At 31.8% G+C, this 23,125-nt stretch overlaps 1 protein-coding gene across 2 annotated transcripts in view; it reads left to right on the top strand.

Moving 5' to 3' along the window:
* LOC117180796 (serine/threonine-protein phosphatase 6 regulatory ankyrin repeat subunit B-like) overlaps positions 1 to 13,961 on the top strand; it is a 25,056-nt gene extending 11,095 nt beyond the window's left edge. Inside the window, exons 1-2 of one of the 2 annotated variants that reach the window (XM_033373305.1) lie at positions 2,923 to 3,115; positions 10,055 to 13,960. In XM_033373305.1, coding sequence (XP_033229196.1) covers positions 10,067 to 13,663 — 3,597 coding nt within the window. In that variant the 5' untranslated portion in view covers positions 2,923 to 3,115; positions 10,055 to 10,066 and the 3' untranslated portion in view covers positions 13,664 to 13,960. Of the gene's footprint in view, positions 1 to 2,922; positions 3,116 to 10,054 lie in introns of those variants that run through there. The other variant, XM_033373304.1, reaches the window with a different exon arrangement.
* Positions 13,962 to 23,125: the final 9,164 nt, after the last annotated feature.

Here is a 23,125-nt window from a genome sequence, read left to right as displayed (position 1 = left end):
ACAAAGCAGACATCAAATTTAGTAACAACTTTATGCAGAAAAAATTTGCAACAAATAAGCAACTAACCACATACATTAGCGGCGCTTACTTATTACAATCTATTGTCTACGCCCTTATTCGCAAAGATTTATTATTCTGAGATATCGAGACGGTGCCCTTAGAAATATTCAATGTTGAACACTAATCAAATTTATTTATTAATAATATCATGATTAGATTATTATTTTATTAATTTAATTAATATAATTAAACAATTACTCTACAAAGCAGGCGTCACATGTAGTAACCATTTTTTTAGGAAAAATTTGCAAACTATTTTCTGCACCCTGATTCTCAGATTCATTATTCTTTGATATCGAGATAGTGCCCGCGGAGAAGTTCATTAAAAAAATTAATTAATTTACTTGGATACAATCAGATATCGATTTTCAAGTTTTGAAAGGGAAATAGAAGGCACTCAACAATTTTATATGGTCCAACGTGTATGTATTTATTAAAAAAATTACTTTTCATACATTTTTTCTATTGTAAAATGATTTGATCAAACAAATCAATCCTTTCTTCGACCGTTGATATTTATTGATTTCAAATCGTAGATTTCAAATTATTTATGTCTTACGGTCCAATCGTAAATCGAAAAAATAAATATGAGTCAAAAAAACATGTTCTTCGAAACTCAGATATTTATTTAATAGAAAAAACTCCTTTCGAAACTTCCTGACGTTTCGGTACACATGCGTACCTTTTTCAAAGGTTTTTAAACCTAAATAATTATATTAAGAATTAGTAATTTTAGTACTAGTAATTTTCGTACTAAAATTACTAATTTTTAATATAATTATTTAGGTTTAAGAACCTTTGAAAAAGGTACGCATGTGTACCGAAACGTCAGGAAGTTTCGAAAGGAGTTTTTTCTATTAAATAAATATCTGAGTTTCGAAGAACATGTTTTTTTGACTCATATTTATTTTTTCGATTTACGATTGGACCGTAAGACATAAATAATTTGAAATCTACGATTTGAAATCAATAATTTTTTCTATTTAATTAATTAATTAATCATAAACAATTATGACCAGATAACCTGCTTATCGTACCTTTTATTTAATTTTCCCAACTTTCGACTCGATTAGAAATGAATTTATTTTAAGAAAAAAGTCGGCAATGTAGGTATTTAATAATAATAGTAATAATAATTAATTTTTTTCATTTAATCTCTTCGAGGGCGCTATCTCGATATCTAAGAATAATGAATATTTTTGCGAATTAGGAAGTAGAAAATAGTTTCCAAACTTTTCCTTAAAAAAGGTTACTAAATTCGACGTATGCTGTGTAGAATAATTAATTGATTAAATTAATTGAATAATATTATTATAATAGTAATATTAATTAAATTAAGTTTTAACGCTGAATCTCTTCAAGTGCACTATCTCGATATCTAAGAATAACGAATCTTTGCGAATAAGAGAGCTCACGGCGGCATCCTTTTATCACTTTCCACAGTTTTGCTATTCCAAACCCAAGTAAGACATGTTAATAAACAATCACAAAATTAAGAACACAATTCACATTTTTATTCTAATTTAAAATTTCCGCCAAGATTTTCCCGACATTGCACATGCTTCGTAGTACGATCAAGTACGGCTTAGCGATCAGCGCTAGCAGCTGTTAGTCGCCTTGGTCTCCTTTCATGTAGTTTGCTTAACCACTTTACTCTCAATTTTTAGCTGTTAATCGATTTGTTTCGAAAAAGCAGATAGCAAGCTAATATCCCACAAACGTGTAAACTCTTTCGGTGACGGGAAAATGTTCAGAGTGCAATTTTTAAAACCTCAAAACCGAATTATCATTGACCGCTGGTAAGTTTTGAGTGCCTCGTAGATTTCGAAATTTTTTGCGCCCCTTTCTGACAGCCTCGATAATATATACTTTATTAAAAAATTTTAAATATAATAAATCATAATAATTATTAATTATAAATTGTGATAGTATATATTTTTTAAATGGATTAATATGAATTCCAGTTGCATGTATTAATTTTAAGTCTAATTAAGTGTCGCAAAGCTTGGATGCTTTTTCTTCAAGACTATGAAAAGATATTTCAAATTAAACAGAATTTTAGGAATTAAGCTTTATATTTAAAAGAAATTGACTATATTAACTAAATTAACTACATTAATTTCGCTCAATAATGCAGAATTTTTATTTTGGTAAAGAGTTTGAATGATTTCATAAAATACTTCTCCTTTATTTTTGTTAAAATTAAATATTTTATGATTTGTAAATAAAACAATTTTTCATTACATACTACCTGTTTTTTAAACTATTTCTTTCTCGCCAAGAACAACGAGTAGGATTTTAGAGAATTTTTAAAGAAATAGGATAAGTTAATGTAAGCTAACGAATATAAAAATTTGAAAAAAACACGCTTTGTTAATAAAACTGAACGAAAATATAAAATAACTATAATGAAATAATTTATTCTGACCTCAAGTTAATTTTTCTAACTTCGAGATTATAACGCCTGTTTTAAGATTATTGAAAATTAGTTGTTATTGTCAACCTCTTTATTTCGTATGTCGTTTTTTAGCTTTGAGTGATTTTTTTCATTTTTATCTACTAATTGTGAACCATAACCGGACTTTAACAGTTCGGCACAATACACGAGTGTCCATTGAATTTGTGTTTTGACATTGAGATTATCGTCAATATTAAGAAAATTAATTTCACCAAATTACATCATCGCACCATTATCGCTTATTTACAAATAAATAAATCATTAATTACAATTTTTTAGAAAATCACCCGTTCAGCACAATGCTTTTGTTGAGCGTATTGCATGCAACGCGCTCTGGTGAGAAAAATTTGAACATAGAAACTATAATCATTAAAGTGAGGCACGTTTTGCCTTTGTAGACACGGGAAGTTAGACTATATATAATAAATGACTATAAAATATACAAAAAAAAAAACAAATCAATTTTATTTTAGAACGCATCCAGTTTCGTGAGTGCTGATTTATATCGGTCCTAAAGTTAATAAACCCGTAATTGAGGATGTGGAGAACGTTGTGAACCCCTGCGTCAAGGTTGCATCACAACTTGCTCATTTTTGGTATGTTCTTTGCTACTTATAATTAAAACTGTATATATTGTATTTATGAAAAGCTTTAAATTTAACGTGTCAAAATTGAAAACGTTCGTCTTACAAACTTAATTCAGCCAATTCTATCCAGTGTATTTCTAATATATTTACCATTACAATTTTTCCGAGAAGTGAACAACTCCGTTATTCCTCGTACTCTTTCGAAATATTCCCACACATTTGGTCAATATTCCCATATTCGCAGAAATTTCGAAGTGTTTCCAAGTATTCTAAAGTATTTCCAAATACTTTAAGGCATTTCTCTAAGATTCCGTTGAATTATTCTATTTCGTTTCAATTACGTTTAGAATTTTAAAGTGTTAAATTTAATTATTTTATTTTCGATGAAGACCCTAGCACATGGGTCTCCACAATCCACAGGTGCAGCCTGACCCAGGATCGCCCGACCTTCTTCAAAATCTACCAATTTTTTTCTCGACGGGAAACTGAGAGAAAATGTATGAACCCTCGAAAAAAAATCCCATTGGGAAGGGCTCTGTTCCTAAACCTGAACCTGGAAACCCCTTTTTCTGGAATAACTTGATAGAACTTGGAATAAAAAGTATTTTATTTAAAGAATTTGAACTAAGTAAACAAATAAATTTTTTTCAACAATAATAATACTAAATAAAAAAATAAAAATAAGTGGTCACAAATAAATTCAATGCGTTCAAAATTGAGGAGTTTTTTTTTTAAATTGACTATCTGTAAATGAAACTATTTCAGAATGATATTTCGAAAATATAAAAATTTTAAAAAATTTTAAATTGACCACTTACAATTCAAAGGAATTGAAATTACATTAGTGCTTTTAAATAAAAATAATTTTCAAGTCGATGCGACTCTAAGCTGAATCAAATTTTTCAAAGTCATAGATGCTTAAATTGTAATTACATTTGAAACAATTAAAATGGATTCGACAATTTTTCTTAAATAAAAAATTAATTTTTCCTCATTCTCACCGTTGCAAATGTGAAAAAAGTTAGAAACCTTTGAAATTGAATTATTCGAAAAAAAACTTTTAAAATAAAAAGTACTCTTTAATTCTCAATAGAAAGGTTTTAAAAAGCGGTGTCGTAAGTCTTTCTTTAACTCTTAATATTGAAAAATTTCTTATTATAGATTTTAAAATTGGTTACGTTTGTAATATTAGAAAATAGAAACCCAAGAACGCGTAAATTTCTTGCTACTTTTTAATATTTCACATTAATTTATTCAAATATATTTTTTGTGTAATTATAACAAATATATTTAAGATATATTTTAGATAAATTTAGTTCTGAATTTGAAAATTAAATGTTGAATTATTCATAAACAAAAAGATTTCGAGGGGATTTAAATTGTAGATAAAAAGCATTAAAACTTTATTGGATATTTTATTTCGCAATATTAAAGTAACAAAAACTAACAATTTATTATTTTATTTCGTATTTCTCAATTTTATCGCGAAGACCTGTTTGCCTGAGATCGCTAGTAGATACAGAATCTACTTTTGGAAAGCTCTACCCTAGCGTAAGAAACGGAAAGGATAGGAAAGGAAGTATTGTTCTGATCCCTTTTGATTTCTATGTGAGCTTTGCTTCCGTTTCTTTCCGAACGCTTTCTCTTTCCGAAGTTTTTCCGACGCCTTTCCCGATGTCCCTATAGCTTATTCAGAATTTTCACCTGTGTTCCATTGTTTATGTTCGTTCCGAATGTTTCCAATTTCTTTCCGAATAACTGTGAAATGTAAAGTATAAATCATATAAATAAATATAAATTATTTTTTAAAAATGTTCAAATAAAATCGTGGACCAACAACCAAAAAAAAAACAATGTTTAACAAAGTAGTTTCACTTTCAACTATAATTTGTTGTATTTCCAATAAAAAAAAGATAAAACAGATTAATTTTTAATCAAGCAGTTGTGATTTTAAACCAGAAGGATGCAAATCCCACAAATTTTTAACGAAAAATAAAACGAATTTTTAACAAAAAATAAAGCCTTTATATCAAAATTGCTTAATTTTTAACAACTTATTCAAATTATTTGCAATTTTCGAATTGTTTCTTGTGGATCCTACTCTTATTTATCATCTATTGAAAATAAACGTCGTATAGATTTTTCCAAGTAGTCTAGGAATAGGAAAATTTCATAACTATTTTATTATTTTGTATATACATATTATTTTTATATTGAAAAAAATATACAAACTGTTAATGAAATATAATTTTTGTGACTTCAAACAAAAATATTAGGATAATCGCTATCAATGTTTCTTCCCTCGCCAATTTGTTTCTTCGATTTCATTTGTATCGATTATGACAGGTATTTGATTGCACTGAGCTCGATGTTGAACCAAAGATCATTTGAAACAAAGCAATTAAATTTGATTATATTTTTTGTGAGATTCACAAGAGTCATTGTCATTGTTAGAGATTAATACTCACTAATGAAATGTTTAAAAACGTATAATTACATTCAATTCAATCGGTTCAGTCACGCATTAGTGCAATCGAATGCTTACTATCGATTGGTTTGATCGATCGCACAACTAGAGACAGAGCGAGTGAGTAGGCGACAATCTTGAATCAAAATGGGTTTGAAGACAATCAGCGACGAGATGCTGTCAGAGCTTTTCCAAATATTCTTTCTTGAAATCACATCGAATTTCGGATATTCTTAATTTCACATGGTGCTTTCAGTATAAAAAGGTCATTGTGCACAGTTTCTCTCTCATTAACCCTTTTTTATTGTGAATATGGAAATCGATCAAGTCACCCTTCTTATTTTTTTAAATGAGCCCAACGATTTTAGAGGAAGTCTTGGAAATTGAAATACCGTACAAGAAATACAAAAATAATAAGACTTAAATTTGCATTATATACTTAAAAAAAAACACCCACCCAAATAAAAATTAGGACTATTCTGGGGAAATTTAAAGAAAATATGATTTAAGGATCCACAGTTTACCGAGATAACAATATGTCGGAATTAAGCACGCATAGTGCGTGCACGATGTGCAGAATGATCGGCACGCCATGAGGGCGAAAATGCTGACTTATGTGACCTTATATGCTTCGCATATGCGGCGCACGTCGTGCCCGCATGCGCAGGTCGGCTAACTGCCCTCACAATGTAATCTCATACGCGTCGCATATGCTACGCACGTCGTATCGGCACGCGCGTGTCGGCAAACCGCTCTCGCACAATTATAATAATTTGAAACATTTTTTAATAATTGATGGGCCCGATCTAATGTGGGGACATAAATATGTTCCCTTATTCGATCCGACCCCTCAATTATTCAATCAACTAAGCTTCAGGAACAATATTGGTAAAAAATAAATTAATTTTAACATATTAAGCAATATATTTTTAAAAATATTTCATACGTCAATTTTACCCTTTTGAAAGGTAGTGTGCTCATATTTTTAGCAAGTGCTATATGTTCAATTTAATATTTCAATCGCTTTTTTGACAGGGACCAGACCGTAAGTTTCATTCCATTTTGTTAATGCCAAGTAAATAAAAGAATTTTGATCCAATCTTTAATGTAATTTCATATATCATCTAATAGACGGAGAGCTATCTACATAAAAAAACCTCGTTTCGATGCCCAAGATCAAAGCTCGAAAGTCTAATTTTAAGCCAGTCGCTCGGGTTTTGCCAGCCAGCGTGGGGTGAGGCGGTGTGCGTCATTCTCTCTCTGGCTGGAAAAAAACCGAGCGACTGGCTTAAAATTGGACGCGCAAGAAAAAATTGGACTTTTACAGAGAGTTTTAATCATATCGTGATGATTTTTTTAAAAATTGGGTTCATAATTAAGTTGACATTTTCCGACTAATGACTTCTGTGGAGAGTTTTCCATTATGCTAAAGTTCTGCCATTACACAAAGCTCTTAGTTAAGGTCTGAAGAATGTCGGGAAAAAAGCTGGGCGCGCGAAACGTATCAAGTTTTTGGGGGTGTTTTCCGGGACTTTTGATTCGCTTCTGCCAAGGGTTTTCCAAACGACTGAACTTCTGCCATTGAACGTTGCATAGAGGAATCTCTTAAGGGCATGTGATGCTTAGAAAATTATCGATTTTACCAGTTTTAGGTTCCGACGGCTTTTTTTCTTTAATAATCAATATTTTGTGTTAAAAATTTGGGACATGATAGCGACCATGCTAACGGACTTCCCCACACACCTTTTTTTTGGTTTAATACGGAAAAGTTTTAATTCAGCAAAATCTGATTAATTTGCATAGCGCTTAGGAATTAGTATCGATTTTACCAGTTTTAGATTCCGACGGCTTTTTTTCTAGAATAATCAATATTTTGTCTTAAAAATTTGGGAAATGATAGCGAACATGCTAATAACGTGTGTATATTTGGAGGTTATGTATATTACAATTCTCCTGTGCGTTACTTCCAAACTACACAATATTTTTGGCCGAAAACTTTGGACATGCAAATAAATATAGTAACTAATCTCCCGGAATTAACCTTGTTTGCAGGAAATCAAAAAAGTTTATTTCATAAATAATTTCCCAATGGCGAAAAATTGAACATTAGTTTCAAAGTTTCATGCTGTTTCGTACGCCTTCTAACCCGAAAATTTCAAAATTTATCTATCTACATTACCAGCTAGGCTGGTAAGACAGTTTATTACACCATAATTATTCTAGAGTGCTTACCGACAGAATCGGTACGATAGAGACCGACATTATCGGAATGATAGAGAGCTAAAAATCACCCTAACCACAAAATAATACACATGCATAAAATTCGGTAATTAGCACAATAACATTTTTTTGTTATTATCCCTGAAAAAAGAGTCCGGGGACATCCGCTATGATAATTTATAGCATCTCCGAATTCAGTTTTTAAAAATTTTCATTTTTGTGGAAAAAAAGCCGTCGGAACTGTACCCGCTTGACCACACGACAAAGTATCACATGCCCTTAAGTACTATATTTTGCTAAGTCAATTAGTAAAAAATAATTTTTCGTTTTTAAAAATACTTTTTTCCTTTAATAAAAAAGAGGTTGCGATATAATCTCGAAGTCTGAAGCCACATTATCTCTTCACCTATTGGCTGGATTTAAACTCGCCGCCTATTCTTTAGAATCGAGATCAGAATCGAGATCAGAATCGAGATTAGCGGAATCTATTATGAAGGCAATGCATGCGCACCAAAATGCGATACAGAATCATTTTTAGGTTAAGAACAGACCTGCGTATTATGAAACCAAGGCATTTGTCACGTTGCTTTGTAGATTTACAAGAAATATTAATTATTTAAACAATTTTAATTTAAAAATTAAGACTCAAAATGTCCATCCGATGACTCTTTTCTATGTTGATTTGTAAACCTACAAGAACTAATAATTATTGAAACAATTTTAAATGAAAAATTAAGAGTTTGCCTTTTTCTACAATTAAATTTGTTTACGAAGTTAACTAAGAATATCTACTTGCTGACTCTTTTCTATTTTGCTATGTAAATTTACATAAAATATTAATTATTAAAACAATTTTAATTACAAAAATAAAAGTGAACTTTTCTAAGAGCCAGTTTGTTTGCGGAGTCCAACTAAGAGTGCCTATCCGATGACTCTTTTCTATATTGCTTTGCAAATTTACAAGAACTGGTAATTATTTAAACAATTTTAATTTAAAAATTAGAAGTTTTCCCTTTTTTAAACAAGTCCATTTTTTACGGATTCAACTAAGAATGTCTATCGGATGACTCTTTTCTATTTTGCTTTGTAAATTTACAAGAACTATTATTTATTTTAAGAATTTCAATTTAAAAATAAGATTTCAACTTTTTTTCTACGAGTTAATTTTTTTATGAAGACAAGTAAGAATGTCTATGCAATGACTCTTTTTATGCTGCTTTTCATATTTACAAGAACTATTAATTACTTTTTTAATTAAAAAATTAAAAGTTTGGCCTTTATCCTACGAGTCAATTTATTTTTGAAATCAACTAAGACTGTATATACGATCACTCTTTTTCTGTTTTGCTTTGTAAATTTACAAGAAATATTATTCATTTAACAATTTTAATTCAACAATTTTGATTAAAAAATTAAAAGTTTGGCCTTTATCCTACGAGTCAATTTGTTTTCGAAGTCAGCAAAGAATGTCTATCCGATGACTCTTTTCTATGTTGCTGTTTAAATTTACAAGAACTATTATTTATTTGAAGAATTTCAATTTAAAAATAAGATTTTGGCCTTTTTTCTAAGAGTTAATTTTTTTACGAAGTCAACTAAAAATGTCTATCGGATGACCCTTTTCTATGTTGCTTTTTAAATTTACAAGAACTATTAATTATTGAGACAATCTCAATTAAAAAATTAAGAATTTAGTTTTCTTTCTACCAGTAGGCTACATTTAAAAAACTGAACTAAAAATATATTTTCGATGATTTATTTTCTCTGAAGCTTTGAAAATGTAAAAATATTAATTATTTTAAAAATGTTTATGAACATATTTGTAGTTTGGCTATTTTTCAAGTAAGAGGCATAATTTGTTTATGGAATGAACTAAGAATGTCTTTCGATGATCATTTCCCACCATACTTTATAAATTTATAATCATTATTAATCATTCAAACAATATTCATAAACATACTGAGAGTAAGGGCAAATATGGGCAAATGATCAAATCTCTATTTTAATTTTCGAGATTCAAACATTTTTATTGTACTAAAAAGGGAATTAAAAGAATGGCTATACTGATAGTCTAAAAAATCGTTATAAATTAATTAAGGAGAAAAATCGATTCTTTTCCAATTTGGTCCTAAATCGTTATACCCGAAAGAAAAATGCATACCTGCCAGCATACATGAAAAATTGGTCAAGGAAAATCAAGGAATTTCAAAACTATATCTTTTGACCACCCTGATAATGCTTACACTCACTTCTTACATTAGTTACAGGTAGCTATGGAAGAATCAGACCAACGCCAAGAACTGATTGCAGCAGTTCAAGCAGGAAATATCGAAGAAGTCAGGCTTCTAACAAAGGCACTGGGTGCAGACTTTTTGCGACAGTGGACACCTGGTTTTAATTTACTCTGCCAATCTCTCAAAAACAAACAGCTGGAAATCGCCAAGCTCTTAATAAACCACGGATGTCTACTTGGAGAACGAGTGCGTGGCGATAATGCTCTTCACGTAGCCGTCGTCTATGGAGACTTTGAAATAGTCAGGATGATAACAGACCAAGGTTATTCCTCAAGAATAGAAAATGATCAAGGGATGACCGCCCTTCACCTTTTTCCCCAACGACATCCCGTCGACGAAGAATGCCCTCAAATTCTCAGACTTCTTGTTCAGGACCTAATCAACATCAATAAAATCAAACACTTTATTTCTGGCTTTTCACCTATTCACTTTGCAGCAGAGTGTGGCAATCCGGAAATGATTTCCCTTTTTGGGAACGTAAACTGCCGTATGAACCCCAAGGACAAAGAACGTCGTACTCCTCTTCACATAGCAGCGTCGAATGGACAAGCAAGAGCTGTGCATTCCCTTTTGGCACACGGTGCAAATTATATGCTGACTGATTGTGCTAAGAAAACACCACTTTGCGTGGCAGTCGAAAGGCAAGATGTGCCAACAATACAAGTCCTTCTGAAAAAATCAATAAGGCTCGAAAATGATGCGATGCTTATCTACTGTGCTATTCGAACCATGAATAAAGCGCTTATTGAAATGTTGTTAAAGCTCGGGGCCAGTCCACACAACCGTCCGTCAAAAACTAATGAAATTCCGATCCATATAGCGATTGAAAAAGGATCTCTCGAGATTGTTTCTCTGTTATTACAGCATGGTGCGAACCCAAACGTAAGACAAATTCGTAAATCAGGTTTTAATACAGACAAATATCCAGTTGGGTGTACGGCGCTTCACATTGCAGTCGAAAAGGAAAAATTAGAAATCTTCCAACTTCTCTTACAGTATGGTGCAAAACCTGATCTTATCGACGAAAAAGGGAGAAATCCACTCCATTTGGCAACGAAAAATGGATCGGTGCCTCTAGTTACTGCTCTAATGAACTGTGGATGCAGTGTTTCGTCTTTATTTACACCAGCAGAACCAGATGGATACACGCCTCTACATATTGCGGTTGAATTGGGCAACGAGGACTTTGTAGCTCTCTTTTTAAATGCAGGGATTCCTGTCAATTTTCCTACAAAGACTCACTTTGTTCCTCTTCATCTAGCTGTTAAAAAAGGAAATACAGGAATGTTGAAGCTTTTATTGAAATACAATGCCGATCCTAGGGCTCAAGGTCCATCTGCAATAGAAACTCCCTTGTTTTTCGCAGCCGAAGTAGGTATCTGCGAAATTGTGGACATCATATCTGAAATTTCTTCTAATCGGACCGGAGAATGGCAAGAAGGCTATTTTTCGTTATTTGTGGCTGCATATCATGGACACGAGGATGTTGTTAAAAAACTTTTAGAAAAAGGAGTGGATCCAAATGCAAATATCCGAAATTACCTAACTCCTTTACAAGCAGCTGCACAACAAGGTCATGTAAATATCGTCGAGATTCTTTTGAAACACCAGGCGGAGGTAAATCCAAAAAGTATTGCAGGGAATGATCGATTCTCCACTCCTCTTATTGCTGCTTTTCTCTCTAGAAACGAAGCCACCATTGAAATAATTCTGAATCAAGGAGCTGATGTAAACGCGAAAGTTGTCTCGAACCCCGTGGAACTGAAATCTGAAGCAGAGTGCCTCTTAACTTATGGCTACTACTCTTTTTCAGCGGTTCTTTCTGATAAATTGAAGGTGGGATATACGCCGCTTCACTTTGCTGCTGAAAGTGGCAAACTGAGATTTGTCGAGATGATTATAAAACGAGGAGCAGATGTCAATGCTAAAACTCAAAATAATTTAATGCCACTTTCTGTTGCAGTGAGAATGCAACACGAAGATCTTGTTTCCTACCTCCTAGAAGCTGGTGCATCTACGGCTGATGCTAAAGATATACTCCTGAAAGCTATCCTTCTAAAAAATGCGAAAATTGTTAAGCTTCTGCTGAAATACAAAGCACCCTTAAATTTCACCTTCAGGTTTAAAGCGATGAAGAATGTTGATTATACCTCCATGAATTATTCGTTCTGTAGTAATGAAAGCGGTTATACACCGCTACATCTTGCTATAATGAAAAGCAGTCTAGAGATTATCGAAGAACTTTTGGAAAAAGGAGCAGTATTAGATACAAGTTCTGGAGTGGAATTGCCATTTCACTTAGCTGTTAAGAGAAATGATGAAGAAATCATATTGAAACTTATCGAATACGGAGCCTGCATTGATTCCAAATGTTCTCTAGAAATAACGCCCATTTTTCATGCCGTCGCTAATTTAAAAATTAAAGCCTTTAAATCGCTTGTGAAGTTGGGAGCATCTTTGAGTGTGAAGACTAATAAAGGACAGTCATTACTTCACTATGCTATTGATGAGAACGGAGCAGGTGTTTATGGCATGAAGGATCATATGATCAAACTGTGCTTGAAGTGTGGAGCAAAAGTAGATTCAGAGAATCCATCTTATATATCAGCGTTCGAAAAAATTTTACGTAGCAGAGAGTCTGTAGATTTTGATGACGAATATTGCAGTGAAGACGAAGAAGAAGAGATCCATGGAATGTTCAATGATTACCATCAATTACTGAAACTTTTCTTGGAAGAAGGTTTCGACTTAAACACTCGAATTGGTGGATCTGGAAAGACTGTTCTTCATTTTGCAGCCGCAGTAGGAAATGCGGAAACAGTAAAATTGCTGTTACAACGCAATGTTGATGTTAACCTTCTGGATGGTCAAAGTCGCACAGCTTTCCACTATGCCGTGGAAAAAGCTCTTCTCCTTCTTAGTAATATACTGGAAGAATTTAGTAGCGGAGGCGAGGAAGAAGATGAAAATCTTATAATTCAAGGCTTGCATTCTGATGATTTATTGAATTCCAGTGATAAGGAGTATATTGACTTGGAGATGATCAAGGGATATCAACAAGCTCTTGAACTTGCGCGTAGTATGACTAAGGCTTTAGCCAGAATTCAAGCTTCCGGTGCAGAATTAAATCCAGAAAATGTTACTTTGATCAAAAATGAGTTCGTCCAATATTATTATAATCGATGCAACGAAGAACTGGTAAAACTCAAGCAGAGAAAGATTACTAAGCGTGTTACTTATTACGATATTTTGATTGCAAATGAGAACAAATTATCTTATTATGCTAATAACGAAAAAATTATCGAGGCTTTTAAATCAAAAAATCTGAAGCAGTTTCCGTTATATGAGGAAGAATTAAAAGCTCGATTTGAAAGAGGCGTGGCTAGAAAAAATGTTTGTGAAATGAGCACAACGATTTTAAACTATGCCGTTAAAGTGAAAGTTCCGTGTCTTGTAATTTACGAAATATTTAAATATCTAAGATATGTTGATTTAAAAAATGTATGCAGGGCGCGATATCCTCTTATGTTTGTTAGTTCCGATTTGCCATCAGATGCTGAATCAGAGTCTGATTAAGAAAAAAAACAAGTGAAAATACTATAGGATATATTTCTGTTAGAATAATAATATTAATATTCTTATTTTCCTTACGCAACTCTGAAAAAACTAAAAATTAGTGAAATTAGTGAAAGCTTACTGAACGATACGTTTTTATATGTCCGTACCATTCAAGTATTTTTCATATTTCTAAAATGGAGTTGAGTGAATCAAAAAAACGTTAATGAATTAAAAAATAATTAGGCTTAAATTTGCATTTTATAACTAAAATAACACCTATCCAAAAAAGTAGGACTATGCTGGGGAAATTTAAAATATTGATTATTTAATGATCTACAGGTTATTTTATGTTACAAGCAGTTGCAAGCTTATTTATAAGGCTGCGACTATATTTCGCTATACATATTATCGAAACAGCCGACGTTAGCTTATTTGGACATAAAATATTATGGCCAATTGAGAACGGTTCCTTATTTCGCCCGTCAGAAGATCGACGTGTCCAAATGTGCAAAGTACGATCTGAGCAGAACCAAATAAAAAGATTCCCTGCTTCAGAGCGCATTGGTGTTCCCAATACTATTTGTATAGAATTGTTAAGCTTCCATGTTTCGCCACCCGACATGGCACCTTTTTATTTCGTTCTATTGAGATGAAACCTTGTCACTTGCACATGTCCATATACGCAGGAGGGGGTGAGGGTCAAAATAATGAGAGTAAGTTGTTTATTATTATATGATGAATTATCATGAATAAATTAATAATTAAAAAGGCCATTGTAATTGCACTAGCGAAACATATGTTTTGCCCGTATTTATGAAAAGATATTGTTCCCACAGAAAAATGTAAGTTTATTCCTATTTTATTCAATGATAAACATTTAGTATAATCATAAGCCCTACAGTCAATGGCTACCATACATATTATCATATAGTAATATTGAAAATACGTGGATCAATACAGGGCTTACTTACACAAATGACAAGATAATTCTTAAATGGTATATTTTTAAACATTCGAATTATATAATAGGTAATTACAATTAATAATTCTCAGACCAGTTCGGATGTTATGTCTTGTTTCTCTACCGCAGTTAGTGTTGCTTGTCTATCCAAACAGATCGTAATCTATCTCGTAACAGCGTTTTCTTCTATTGATGTTTCATCACAGCGAAATACTATCAGTACCTCCGCCTGAAAGACAGTAGCATGTCCCTAAGTGGGACTCCTATCCCCTTTCTTCTCGCGCTGTCACAGATACCTGTTCCTGATCCTCCCTCACCCCTGGAGCTATCTGTATACCAGATTTTCCCTTGGAGAAGCGGGTTACCATTTTTTTCACATATCCCTGCTTAGTATGCTTATACGCTAAGAGCTTTAGTGATTTCGAAGCGTCTTTTTATTTTATCTTGCCTCATCTTTAGAATCGGCAGTGTGCTGATGTCACACGGGAGCCTAGTGTGTCTAGTTTGCCGCTCTTGTAGTTATCGCAACGTATAAAGGTTATTTACGGAGCACGAATTCTATCGCTACTGTGGGCATAGTCCTCATTGCTCCTGTCAAACTTCTAAAAGCTAGCGTTTATATTCATCGCAGTATCTCCTGCATTGTTTCAAGTTCCGCCCTTGGCCACCAGATCACAGCTGCATGCAGGATCCTTGGTTTAAGGACAGCCTAGTAGAACAATGTAAGCTTTTTAAGCCCTAGACTACACCTCAACCCAAAGGTTCTCCTGCACATCCAAAAAGTAATTACAAAACTTCCGCATTGAGTCTCCAAGTGCTTCGCCCTGTTCAGTTTCCTAGCTAGGATTGCTCCCAAATATTTAACCGAATCTGAAAACGTCAGGCTCCCAAAACAAAATAAGGGAGAGTCAACATTTGGCACTTTGTAATTTCTTGTGAAAATGACCAGGCTGGTGTTTTCCAGATTGGCCGAGAGCTCCGAGCTATCACACCAGAGCTCTACGATGTGCAGTGCCGATCTCGTAAGACCCATAAACATTTCCAGATGAGTCCCCCTGACTAGGATCACAATGTCATTCGCATAACACTGGGTATATTACCCCTCTTTATTTAGCCTACGAAGATGGTCACCCACTACCGTGCATCACAGATGGGGCCCTTTGTGCAACGAGGAGGTAAAAGCACCTTATTCCTGATATATCTCTCGACCAGCTTCTCCAACGTCTTCAGGATAAAAGAGAGGCTGATCGGTCTAAAATCTTTTGCAGCGTTGTAATCCTCCTACCCAGGTTTGAGAATAAAAGGCCACTCGACCGTCCTTCCATGCCAAGGGCACGTGTTTTATACCAATGGTTACCCTTTATATAATTTATTCTGTACAAGGAAAAGAAAGTCGATGCCTTTTTGTAAAAGCGCTTGATAGACGTCAGCCGCCCCTGATGATTGGAAAGGACAGAAGGACCCTACGGTCCATCGCGCCTTTTTGTTGCCTAAGACCTTGACGGCGATGCTCCAATTTTCCTTCTCCAACGCTTGGCCTCAGCCAATCAGAGGATCCATATCATATATACAGGGTGAACACGCTGGGGCGATCCGCCACCTTTTGATGTCCCGCGACAAACATGGTAGCGCCCACATGTTTATATTTTCATGCACAGTTTGTCGGCAAAAATGCTCGTGCGCATAATCAAATGTCACATCGTAAGATGGCGGCTCTCCCCACTCATAGAATTCCCCCCCTTCCTCCCGTGGATTCAAACCCGCTCACCCGAGTCAGGATGGCATGCCTAGTCCCGTGTTTCCTATGTCCATGCTTGTTTCCTATGTCCATGTTGAATAGTTTCTTCCATGTAGCCCACAACATAATTAGCTGTTTTACATTGCCGATCATTTATTGACGAAACTTGTGACACGTGTATCACCTAAGCACTTGTAAATATTATTTTCGTCGGGCCTGCCCCCCAGGCATACTGCAAGTATTGTTATTAAAGTTAAAAACTTTATATTTTTGTCAGCGAAACTTCTAATGTTTCATGGTAAACACTGTTTTCTGTATAATTTTTCTTTTACGAAAATTTTCAAGATTTTAGTAAGTAATACTATCTCTCTGATAAAACAGATTTATTTGATGCAAAGTAGAACTAAAATTGTTAAATAATAGCCATGCTATAAGGAAAATCACTTTTTCCCCACTAATAGGCGCTGCCCCCCCCCCCCCTCTTACCCTATTTGTTTTCAAATTATTTTTTTTGCTTGAAAATTTAAATATTTTGTTGAAAACTTATTTTTTCAGACAATAATTTTTTTTATGTATTTTGTTGAAAATTCGTCTTTTTGGGAAGAATGTTAAACTTTTTTTTCGTAAAATCTTTTTTTTATTTCACTTCTTAGTAGCAGTTTTAATTGTTTTTTAATCAAAATTAATTTTTTGAGCTGAAAATTTAAGGGTTTAATTCTTAGTAAAAAATTAATGTTTTTTACTTGAAAATAATTTTCTTTCGTTAAAAATTGAACCATTTTGTTGAAAATTCCATCTTTTATGCAAAAGTTTAACTAGTCCATTTTTAGTTTAATATTGATTTCTTTAGCCTAAAATTCGTTTCTAAAGTTAAAAATTGAACAACTCCATTGGAAAGTTTTTTTTCATGTAAAATGATCTTTTAAGTTGAAAATTCATCTTCTTTGGTAGAAATATATTTTTCTTGTTTAAAAATTCATGTATTTTATTTAAAAATGATTTTTTTGGTTGAAAATTCGTGTTTTTTGTGGGGTTGAATATTAATTTTTCAATAGCAAACTTAAGTGTAAATTAAAAATTTTAGTTAAAAATGTATTTATAGTCATTTTTGGCGCGGAAATCTTGTCTCCTATATATATTTACATACAGTAAATGATAGTTTCCTCATCGCAATAAGTCTAATTATTCTAAGGTTATTTGGGATTTTGAAGCCGGAATAAATTTGATGAGTAGCTGGATCATCATTCGTGAAGTCGGGAGGGCTCGGGTTCGTGCTCGTGCATTTTCGGCTTTACACGTGGCTGTTCGTTGCAGCATGTAACAGAGCCGACTCACCGGCACGTTAAGTTTGCATGTATTTCTCCCAGTTGGGAAAGTGATGGGGGCCAAAAATCCCACCTTCTGAAGACACTGACCTTCACTCTCTTATTCTCTCCTCCCCAGCTGCCTTCTCTCTCCATGCCTGTTTTCTTAACCGTCACATATACCTTCCTTCCTCGTGCATCCTTTATACTTATGTACTGCATCTGCAAACCATTCGTTCTAAAATACGTTTACCTTTCAGCCGTTATAATCCCTAAACTCTTTTTCCGGTACCCCTCCTGAGAATGTAATCAGTCGTATTCCTTTCCGACCCCAGTGTCCTCTTCATATGCCTCTTCTGTGCCCTATTTACCTCATCACATTTGTTCCACCACCACACCTCCACTCCATAAAATAAGATAAATAAAATAAGGAAAAGGAGTAGTGTGTGGAAGGGATAGAGAGTTTTTAGATTGATCAAGAATTCTCGTGTTATTTATGTAAATAACACGTTCGTTCCGCAACACTGCTCCGACTCAGGTTGCTGATCAATTTCTCTAGTAATGAACCCAAGCGAAGATCCTCACAAAGTCGTTATGTAAGGTTCCCCACTTGGGTCCATTAGTGGCCAAGGTCTTTTGTTTCAGAAGTCATTCACTCTACTGACACTCTTTTTATTAACTACTTGCCGCCATACTTTCCTGTCCCGGCATACTTCTCTAGCTTCTTTTATGCCCATGCATTTATTCATGCAGGCTCTAGTGTTTCTGTGACTTCTTATGTCTCTTCTAACTCGGGTCTCATTCACACATTCTAACAATTCTTTCCGCGGTTTACCTCTGGGCACGCTACCATTTACTTTACCTTGATACACTTGTTTCGTTAGTCATTTCTTTAAACAATAGAAAATTAATGAGCTAATGTTAATAAATATTCCACTAGACCAATAGTAATAATTTTTAGAGGAAAAAACGAATTTTCGAATTAATTAACCCATTATAATAAATATTCCACTAGACTAATATTAATAATTTTAAGTAAAAAAAGACGAGAATACAGTGTTCAAAAGGGTGATATCATGAAGAATTGACATTTTTGGTTTTAAGGGTAGTTGTCAGGTACTCATGGGGGGCGTGTTAGGGGTGTCAAACCCATATGTCTGGTACATGAAATTCTTCGTTGGATAATTCTCCTCAGGTCCCCATACTTTCCCATCACGTTTTTTTAATCCCTAAAAAATTATTCTAAAAATTCAAAAAAGTGATTTTTCCTAATGCATTGTACATGGGAAACTTCAACTAAAAACCGGCACCTGTTAAAATAAAATAAAAATTAGGGAATTTCTTTTTTCGGGTTTGGAATAGAATGGGGGGATCTTTGCCCCCTAGCATGCACAAAAATGTTACCATTCATTTTTGGATCACCCCAATAGACACCCTGATTAAATAGCAGGGTGGCGATTCGACAGACTATTCCGGAATTCCCGGCGTTTCCCAGCCCATTAAAAGTAAAATATTCATATTTGCCGCAAAACTCAAACGTGTATTTTAACTTATTGCGGTCATTCTAAACATCATAGAGTAAAAATTTTAAAAACAAATTCATTTTGAAACAAATACTTGATTTTTCCACTAAAAAAATATCAGTTTTCAACAAAAATTGTAAAGTTAAAACTTTCAGTTAGAAACATTATTTACAATGGTTAAATTTGAGGCCAAAGAAATCAATTTTCAACTAAATTAAAAAAAAATCAACGGAATAGATTAATTTTAAATTAAAGAATACCAATTTTCAACCAAAGAATTACATTTTGAACTGAAAAGAAATAAACTTTTAACCGGAAATGGAATAGTGAAATTTTTAGTTGATAAAATTAATTGTTAACTTAACTCTTGAATTTTCAATCCAAATGATTAATCTTCATCTAGAATAGTTAAATTTTAAACACAAAATATGAGTTTTCAACAAAAACAGTGAATCTCCAACTGAAATACCTGAATTTTCAAACTAAAAAAGAAAAAAAATCTGAAAAAAAAGATAAGTTGTCAATTCAAATTTAAATCACTAAATTTTATGTTAAAAAATTAATGTTCAACCAAACAGATGAATTTTTAACTAGACTATGAAATATTTAACCAAAATGATGAATATTTTAATGAAATAATTGAACTTGAGACCAAAAAGATGAATTTTCAACCAAAAAGATTCATTTCTACCAAAAAAGACAACGTTTCAAATGGAAAATTGTGCATACCTAACTGTTATAATAGTTACATTTTCAGTTGAAAAAAAAATAATTTTCAAACAAAAAGGAAACCAATTTTTTTTTTTAAATAATTCAATTTTCGTTAAAAAAATCCTTTTCGTCCAAAGAAAAAACAATTTTTCAATCAAATAGATCATTCTTCAAAAAAATAAATAAATTTTTTATTATAATTAGGAATATTAAAAAAAATTAACAAAAGAGTTCAGCTTTTAACTAAGTAACTTTATTTGCAATCTAAACGATGAATTTTCTAATCAAATTATAAATATTTAACTGCAATATTTGAATTTGTATCTGACCACAATAATTTTCAGACAAGAAGATTCATTTTCAAAGAATCAGACGATTTTCAATATTCGGGTAGAATAATTTGAATTTTCAGTAAAAATAATACATTTAAGTTTCAACTGAGATGATAAATAATTAAATCAAATAAATTGATTTTTAAACAAAAAGATTAATTTTCAACCAAGAACATAGATTTCTACCAAAAAAGACAAATTTTCAGCGAAAAAATAATTTTGAATAATAAAAAGTTAAAATAGTTTTAAAGAAATGAGTTTCATTTTTAACCAAGTAACTTTATTTCCAATGTAAAAGATTTTTTTCAGCTTAAATGACAAATATTTAACTGAAATACTTGCATTTTTAACCGAAAAGAAGAATTTTAAACAAGAAGATTAACTTTCAAAGAAAAATATCATTTTTGCATTAAAAAATCGACTTTTTAATCAAATGCGTGTATTTTCAAGAAGATAGTTGAATTTTCTATTTAAAAATGTCAATTTTCGTTTAAATTGTTGAATGTTGAACTAGAAAAGACCAATTTTCAACTAAAAATGGAACAGTTGAATTTTCAGTTAAAGAAATTAATTTTCAAGCAACCTCATGAATTTTAAAACTAAATGATCAATCTTCAACTGGGATATTTGACATTTTTATGAGAAAGAGGAATTTTCAATCAAAAAGGTTATTTTTCTATTTAAAAGAGACGAATTTGCCATAAGGTAAATAAATTTTTAAACAAATAGTTGAATTTTTAAGTTAAAAATATTAATTTTCAGCCAAATAGTTGAAATCTCATTGGAAAGGATCAATTTTTAATTTAAAATCAAACAGAAATCTGTTTCCTTATGATAAAATTTTGTATGTCAAAAAAGCATGAAAAATATTTACAATTAAAAAACAAACTTCTAAACTACCTCACTTTTCGGCTCATTAGAGACAAAAATAACAATTGAAAAAAGAGGGCGATAATAAATTTTTTCTTAAAAATGTAATTCTTCACAAAAAAACGTTTTTTCATCAAATAGTTCAATTTGCTACTGGAATAGTGAAGTTTTCAGATAATAAAATAGATTTCCAAATGAGTAGTTAAATTTTCAACCAGAGATGAATTTTCAATTAAAATAATGAATCTTCAGTGGGGGAGGCTAGCACTCATCAGAATGCGCGTTGTTTTTTGGTCCGAGTTCTACGAAAATTTAAATTTAATGTATGCAAAAAAGCTTTTTCATACAAATTATTAATATAAATTTATTGTTCATTCGAAAAATAGTGTCAAAATGTCAGTTATGACGTTTGAAAAGAAAAAATGTGATATTTTAAATATAGTCAGTTTTTCTTGCGCATTTCTGTATTTTACAAACATAAAATTATTGTTTACTGAAAGGACGTTTTAAAGTACATGCTTCCAAAAGTTTTCTATTTTCTTATAGCGCGAACTAAAAATAACCATATTTTGATTTGATATTTTGATTGAATTCATCCCCCTTGGTTTAATTCAACGTCATTTAATTTAAAATATTTTTTGGTTCAAATATCAAATGTTAAATTTTACGTTGTTTGCTTGTACATTTCTTTGGTTTAAAATAAATTATTTTGATCAAAATCAGTTTAATTCGTTAAAAATTTATTAACTGAAAATTTAACTTGTCTGTTTTTTATTTAAAAATGACCTCTTTTAGTTTATAAATGAACCATTTTGATGAAAATTCACTTCTTTTATTAAAAATTCGTCGCTTTGTTGAAAATTGATTTTTTTTTAGAAAATTAATCTTCTAGTTTGCAAATGCATTTATTTTTATTGAAAATTAATTTCTTCGGTTGAATTGGTTCAAAATTATTCTTTTTTTTAACTGAAAATTGAACTATTTCATTTTTGGTTACAAATTATTTTCCTTTGCAAATTCATTTCTTTCGATTAGAATCTACTTTATTGCAATTTTTTTTTGTTAAAAATTAATTTTTTAACTTAAAAATTAAGTATTGCATTCAAAACACGTATGTTTGCATGAAATTCAATTGTTTCTTATTTAATATTAAAATTTTGTTAATTGGAATATCAAATACTCATTTTTTTGTCATTTTTGTTTAAAATCGAAGGTTTCTATTTATCATTCAACATTTTTTGGTTGGAATATCAAACTATTCAATTTTTCGATAATAATTCGTTTTTTTATCTGAAAGATATACTACATTGTTAATAAGTAATTTTTTTAGTTGAAATTTAATTTTTTTTCAACAGAAACTTTAATCATTCCATTTTTGCTATAAAATTGATTTTTATTAGTTGAAAATTCTATTGCTTGGTAATAAAATAGAGAATGTTATCAAAACACGTACTTTGAATTTTTCAGTAGAAAATAATGCTATGTTTTATAAAATTCAGAACTACGCCAGAAACAATGATCAGTAATCAAAATGTTAAATTTTGTTCTCTCCAAACTGAATGAGTTATTCTTTTACCTTATTTTACAAATAAACTTTTCTTAACAATTTGTATTTAAAAAAAGCTAATTTTAATTTATTGAATTTAAATTGTCGCAGAATTCAGACTCAAAAATTAATTTTTATTAAATGAGCTTAACTTTTAACCAATCTCTTGAATTTTTATATAAGTGAATAAATCCATAACCAAATAAACACACTGACATGTTTTATGGCTGTAGATAAAGTATAAATCACGTTTCTAAATTGACAAAAATGATTTAAATAATGAAAACATGAATTTAACCGCGGTTAGAAGTAAATTCCCGGACAAGTCGTCACCCTGAGTCGATCAAATTCGTCTCGTCTCCTTTCCTTTAAGGGTGTTGGTTCAATCCGACTTTGGATTTTTTTTATAGGTACGGCACTGCTTCCATATATATTTATTCCGAAGGATTTGTGAACGAAAGAAATAAAAATTGTCGAATATCTGGGTTTTCGCGA

Source organism: Belonocnema kinseyi, chromosome 9, assembly GCF_010883055.1.
Source record: "Belonocnema kinseyi isolate 2016_QV_RU_SX_M_011 chromosome 9, B_treatae_v1, whole genome shotgun sequence".
NCBI lineage: Eukaryota > Metazoa > Arthropoda > Insecta > Hymenoptera > Cynipidae > Belonocnema > Belonocnema kinseyi.
Note: the sequence above shows the minus strand (reverse complement) of the source record. Positions and strands in the feature narration are given on the sequence as shown.